The sequence below is a fragment of the Herpailurus yagouaroundi genome, unplaced genomic scaffold, assembly GCF_014898765.1.
Source record: "Herpailurus yagouaroundi ecotype Mexico unplaced genomic scaffold, PumYag 28, whole genome shotgun sequence".
NCBI classification, from domain to species: domain Eukaryota; kingdom Metazoa; phylum Chordata; class Mammalia; order Carnivora; family Felidae; genus Herpailurus; species Herpailurus yagouaroundi.
The window spans coordinates 96018706-96025598 of record NW_024412376.1 but is presented as its reverse complement, the minus strand read 5'-3'; the positions used below and the strand labels follow the sequence as shown (position 1 = coordinate 96025598).

The 6893-nt window shown below is 39.4% G+C and overlaps 1 protein-coding gene across 5 annotated transcripts in view; it reads left to right on the top strand.

The window, feature by feature from the left end:
* The first annotated feature begins 494 nt into the window (after window positions 1-494).
* Window positions 495-6893, top strand: part of NUDT9 (nudix hydrolase 9) — a 98536-nt gene continuing 92137 nt past the window's right edge. For all 5 annotated transcript variants that reach the window (XR_005791582.1, XR_005791581.1, XM_040478715.1 and 2 more), the window contains exon 1: window positions 495-897. Coding sequence is in view for 3 of the 5 variants with exons in the window: in XM_040478715.1 (XP_040334649.1) it covers window positions 791-897 (107 nt within the window). In the remaining 2 variants the exon portion in view is untranslated. The remainder of the gene's footprint in view (window positions 898-6893) is intronic.

Genomic DNA, 6893 nt, shown 5'->3' with positions numbered 1-6893 from the left:
GGTGTTGCCTTGTATTCCTGCTCCAAGCTACGTTCTTGGCTCACAGCTGGTTTACTCTTCCGCAGGTTTGCTAAGGTCACATCCGGCAAAGCCTTGTCAAACTTAGCATTTGCAGTCAACAACTTGGTGAAAAAGGAAGAGAAAGCCTTAGGTGGAGTGCGAATCTCTTAACTACCTCCTTTTCGGGCAACCACTTATTATTCAGATACTAGGTCCCCGATGGTTCACTACAAGAGCTGCTTGTAACTCCTTCCAGCCGATTAAAAAAAAAAAAACAGGTAGACAACGTTCAATCCCTTTTTTTACTTTCTGCATTCCTCTCCCGCCCCCGTTCCAGCTCCCCATCTTCTTTTGTTTTCTCCTTTTTCTTGAGTTTTACGGGTACATTTTCCCTCCGCCCAGCCCCAAGTACGCCTGCGCACACTGAGACGTCAAAGATCGCGAGCGCTGCGAGGTCGGCACTGTAGTTGCTTTACGGCGGGGTCGTAAAGTGCTGTTACGCACTTGGGACGCCACTGGGGTCCGCGTCGCTGCTACGCAGCGGCAGGCGCTGGGAGTGACCAAGCGCTCTGCTGGTTTGGTTGCCTGCGTCTCACTGTTGGAAGTGGGGGATTATTTGGGGAGGGATCCTGGTTTTGTGTATTTTTGAGAAGAACGTAGATAGTCCTTTCCTGGAACGGGAGAGCGGCCCGGTCCTAGTGCCCGCTAATACTAGGGGCTGTGGAGCGGACGGAGGTTGTGGCCCTACCTAAGCGTGACCTCGCTCCGCGAAGCCGCCCGCGGGGCGCTGATGGCCGAACGCATTCTGGGAAAGACTTTAGCCACGGTGTCTCTCTCTGTGGCCTTGGCCTCTGTGACTGTCAAGTCCTCGGGCTGTTGCAGCATTCCGGCGTGCAGGTATTCCCCCTCCTAGTGCTGCTGGCTTCTCCTGAGCCCTTGCGTTTGGGTGGGAACCAGCGTCCAGTGCTGCGGATTCCATAGGCTTTACTTGCGTCCAGGGTTTTTATAGTTGTATTTACGTTTTCAAAAAGGCTCCAAAATGTTTTATCTGCCTTTTGAGGAAAACTAGTGGTAGTGATATTTCTTGGTGTCTGATATTGAAACTTGCCATCCTGCCTAAGCCACCAACGTTATTGTTCTCCGAGAGTTTGGATGTGGTGGTGTCCCGTGTCACTTTTTTTCGGATTAGTACTTAAAATATTATTAAAATTAATACATGCATAAAGCTTAAAGAAGTGAACAGTAGAAATGGTGTAAAATGAAAAGTATAAGTTGCATTCCTCCCTTCCACCTCTTATTTCAAATGTAGATATCTTTATCTACCTCTTTTTCTTGTTTTGCCAACTCGATAAATTTAGAGTTTTTTGTATCTCACACTGCCTCCTACGTTTTTTTTTTCTTAATTCATTCTTCAGTAAACACGGTGTCCTAGGTATTATATTAGGCACATAGTAATGAACGAGTTTTATGAGGCTGTCCCTCATTAAAAAAAGGAGTGGTTTTAAAAAAAATTCCTGTTTGGCATGTCATGTTTCCTTTTGGCACAAAGAAATTCTCTTATATTCTCTCCCCGCCCCATTTTTGTCTTGTCCCTTTTTCTCTGGAACTCCTGTGATAGTTGTTGGACCTTCTGGATTGAATCTCTTCTCTTTTTCTCTCATTTTACATTCATCTTTTTGTACGATGTTCTTAGCGATTTTACTCAAATTTATCTTCCAGATTACTAATTCAGATTTAAGTCCTGTGCATTGTTAGTCATTTCTTCTATTGAATTGTAAATTTTGACAACCTTTTTTTCCCTGTAATTGCTCTTTTTAATAGCAGCCTTTTCTTATTTTATGGATATAAAAGTTCTTGAATCTATAAAAACAGTCATCAAAATAAAAAAAAGTATCTTCTGTTTCTTGAATTATCTGTTATAGGTCATGGTTCTGTTAATTTTCAGTACTTTTGCCTTCTGTTTTTTCTCAAATATCTGGTGGACACCGGTTTTTCACTTATATTTTGATTCATGTAGGTAATAGATATTATTTTCTCTAAACGGGATGATTGATAGAATATTGGTGTCATGTGCCAGGGCACGTAGACTGGAAAGTTTCAGTTGAAGGTGTGTGAGCAGGTAACAGGTGGACAGGCTGGGAATCCTCCTCTTTCCCGTTTCTTCCAGACTAGCAAATTCTCTGCTGAGCATAGCTGCCTTAACTTTATTTCCTAGTGTGAACTGTAGTCCTATTAAGCCTAAATTGGTGCTATGTTCTCTAACACCAATATTCACAGTAGAGGTCCTAATCTTTCATTTTAACTTTTGGCTTTATCCCAGGGGCAAACGTGACTGTTGCTAACTTGTTATTTGGGGAAGGAGGACTGATTTCCATGTTACTGTCCCGCTGCCCATGACATTTGGGCCCACTTATTTCAAGCCTAAAACCTCTCAGCCCTCCTTTTATAGGAATGGCATCTCTCATTCACCCTCTTGTTCATATTTTCAAATATAATTTGTTTTACTTTGGTTTTTGGTCAGTATGAGTCCATTTACTATCTATCTTCCTGAACAATTTCTTATTCACTGGTGGTATCCTATTCTCTCTCCTACCATGGGTTTTGTTGCCTTTTATACATCTTTATCACTTTTCAGTAAGTTTTGGGGAGGGAAGGAATAAACATCTATGCTTTTTATAATGTAACATGGGTCAACCAAACTCCTATTAAAAAACATAAAATTTAAAAAAAAATTACAAAATATTCTAGTTAAAGACAAAAAAATCAAACTGTAAATTTTTTATAAGACTATTATTTACTTTTGAGAGACAGAGAGAGGGGGGAATCCCAGGCATGCTCCATTCTATCATCATCGAGCCCCATGTGGGGCTCAATCCCATGAACTGTGAGAGCATGACCTGAGCTGAAATCAAGAGTCAGACACTCCACTCACCAAGCCACCCAAGTGCCCCCAAACTATATTCTTTGGAAGTGATGAATACTGTTTTTGATAGATGCTGCTAGAACAATGTAAAATTGCTTGGCAATTATTTTGCATTTTTATAATGCTGGGAACCCTAGGTGAACTGGGCTATATCTAAAACTAGTGACTAATTACTGACTTTCAAGAAAAAGCCAAAAGTGAAGCCAACAAGTACGTGTTCAGTGTTGGTATCTTATATTGCAAGGCATCCTGGAAGAGATGTAAGACATTTATCATTGAGAATTTTACCACTCTTAATTTGGGCAAATCCAGAAAGTCAGAATTTTGCAGTTGATTTTTGTGATTTGCCTGAACGGTTACAAATGTCTATTTTCTAGAAAAAAGTGATAGAACATAAAGATGTAGGGAGTGCTTTCAAATTTTCCAACAACAGCTATCAGTGACATGTGGAGAACAGTGTGTATTTTATTCCTGTGAAGACTTACAAATGTGTAAGCTAAAAATGAAGTCAGGATACTGTAGCCTAATCTTAGGAGCCTGGAATTCGAAACCAACTTGTTTGGGATTGGATCCTGATTCTGCTATCAGTTGTGTGAGCTTGGTAAATTTATGTAGTCTTTCTGGGCCTTAGGGGTCTTATTTCCAGAATAAGGTTAATAGTATCTAACCTTAGAGTTGTGAGGACAAATGAGTATAGATTATAGCACAAGAACAGTAACTTGCACATAGCATGCACTATATACATTTAGTTACTATCATGGCTATTAGTATTATTGTAAATTTGCTTTTTTTCAAAGCACCATATCGATGTTGTATTTCTTCAAGTTTGACCATTTTGGGAACTTTTTTTTGCTTTGTGAAATGAACTTTATAAGCTACTGAATTCTCACGTGCTTGGTCAGGTGTATTTCTTGCACCAATTCATTTGTATAATAAAAGAACCTAGGCTGTATATGTATATATTACATTTATTCTTGTTCTGTTTCCTTTTGGTATATCATGTTTAAACTGTGGATATAGTAGCAGCTTAGCACTTCTCAATGTGGTAAGATAGAGTCTGAATTTTTACTGTTTTTTACAAGTTTTTAAAATTAAATTTGTTTTGGAAAAGTAAACAATTAGGCATGTAAGTTTCTCTTGTCAGAGTGGGTAGCAGATTTGTGCTTGCTGAACAGAGAGTCTCATACTTGGGAAAGAAATTTGGTACTTGGTTGGCATAGACTGGAACAAAATCAGTGTTTCCTGTTCAGCATCTCATCAGTACTCTTTACCCCTGAACCATGAAAAGTAACTAATTTTATAACAATTCATTAGATACTAGGGCTCCATATGTAAAGTTTTGCCTTTTTTTTTTTTTAAGTTTATTTATTTTGGGACAGAGAGAGAAAGAGCATGTGTGGGCACAGGGGAGGAGCAGAGAGAGAGGGAGAGAGAATCCTAAGCAGGCTACCCTCAGCATAGATCCCTGATGAGATCATGACCTGAGCCAAAATCAAGAGTCTGAAGCTCAACTGACTGTGCCACCCAAGCACCCCATATAAAATTTTGCTTTTTAAAACACACATACCTGAAATCTGTTTGCCATTTTTGGTAAATACATGTGTTCCGTATCTGTTCCCTTTTATTGAGTATGAGTTTAGGGTGGGTGAGGAAGATCTTATTTTGAGAGTTCATTGTTTGGATTTCCAACGCTGTGGCAACTTAGGCATGTACAGGTCATCATAATCTGAAAATAATGATTCTACCACTTTTGTTTTTTTAATTTTCTTTTTAAATGTTTTATTTATTTTTGAGACAGAAAGAGAGCATGAGCAGGGGAGGGGCAGAGAGAGAGGGAGACACAGAATCCGAAGCAGGCTCCAGGCTCTGAGCTGTCAGCACAGAGCCCAACGCGGGGCTTGAACTCACGGACTGTGAGATCAGGACCTGAGCTGAAGTCGGATGCCTAACCAACTGAGCCACCCAGGGGCCCCATGATTCTACCACTTTTAATAAAATTAGTCACATGTCAAGTATTCTCCCACCTCACACTCATGAATAGACTTTTACTGTTTAAGTTTTCCCTGATTGTTGGCTGTTTGACAGTACTTCACAGATGCAAGGTGAGCGTAAGATGAAATAGCAATTGTTTCAAAGTTTTTAAGTGGGATAAACGGAACAGTTGAATTACATATAAAGCTGTAGACAAACAATATGAAAGAAACCGTTTAGGAAGAAGAAAAGCTTGATAGTTTCTTAAAAAAACTAAATATACTCTTAGCATATGATCCAGCAGTTGCCCTCTTTGGATTTATTTAAATGTGTTGAAAAATTTAGATCCACACAAAAACTTGCATACTTACGTTTACAGCTGCTTCATAATTGCTGAAACTTGGAAACAACCAAGATGTTTTTCAGTAGGTGTGTGGATAAATAAACTGGTATACACAGACAATAGGATATTACTCAGCTCTGAAAAGAAATGAGCTCTTAAGCCATGAAAAGATGTGGAGAAACCTTAGATGTACATTGCTAAGTGGAAGAAACCAACGTGAAAGGGCTACATACTGTGTGATTACAACTACATAAGGTCTTGGAAAAGGCAAACCACTGGAGACAGTAAAAATATCCTTGGCTGCCAGGGGTTGGACAGGTAGGGGTGAACTGGCAGAGCTCAGGATTTTTAGCACAGTGAAACTATTACACTATAATGGTGGATTCATGTCATTATACATTGTTCAAACCAGTAAATGTACTGAGAGAATGAAACCTAGTGTAAACTGTGGACTTTGGGTGATAATGTGTCATTGTAGGTGAATTAATTGAAACAAATCTACTCTTCAGTGGGGCATGTTGGTAGTGGGGGAGGCTGTGTGTGGGTGGGGGGTAAGTATAGGGGGTGGGGCTGAGGATATTTAGGTGTACTTTGGGCTCAATTTTGCTGTGAACCTAAAACTATTCTAAAAAAGTCTATTTAAAAAAGGGCAAGTAGGACCCCCTTGGCTACTTCTTCAATTTACACAGAGACAGGTAAATGGAAAATAAAACACATACCGCTCTTGTTAAAAAAGGTTGACAGAGTCTGGGCGCCTGGGTGACTCAGTCCTTTAAACATCTGACTCTTGGTTTCGGCTTAGGTCATGATATCACGGTTTATGAATTTGAGCCCCACATTGGGCTCTGTGCTGCCTGTGCGGAGCCTGCTTGAGATTCTCTTTCTCTCTGTTCCGTCTTCTCTCTCTCTCTCTCTCAACAAATAAACTTAAAAAAAGTTGACAAAGTCAGTGAAAGGATAGTGTTTCAAACAAGAATGGTGTATCAAAAGATTGATTAAAGGAGGTCTTGGGGAAATTTTGATGAAGGCTTTTAATATTTTTGCCAAAATTATCCCTTATGATTTGACTGTGAAGGTAAAAGCAAAGGTTGCTATATTATGCAGTTACATAAGTTTCTTAATTTTTTTTTTGATTTTTTTTGTTCTAAGGCTTAGTGTATAGATTTGGTTATAACTTATTGAACTGTAATGTTGACATTTATTTTCATAATTTAAAATTTCATTTTAAAAGGTGAAGCTACATATTCAAACTCTTTTTCACTACAGTGAAAATTTGTTTGGTCTCTACTTAAGTGGCCTTCCTCTGTTACTTTCATGTGAGGAAGGACTTCTTGCATCTATGGTTGGCGGGGCATTATGCCAAACAAGGGATATAATGTTTAGCTAAAACAGGTGTGCTTCTTCTCCATTTGTTTACAGTCATGTGGCACCCTAACAAGTGTAAAATCACAATCGTAATTCAATGAAGAAAAAGAAAATAGAGCTCTGATAGCATGTAGCAGGGAGAACTTATTTCTCCTAGTAGTTAACGAGGAAGACTTGCTTGAGGAAGTGAACTTAGAAGTTCACTGAAGGAAGAATGTAGGTTAGTAAGGTAGAGGAGGAAGCTGTTGCTGGTCAGTGTTATGCCCAGAACTCGTGATCCCCAAAGACCAC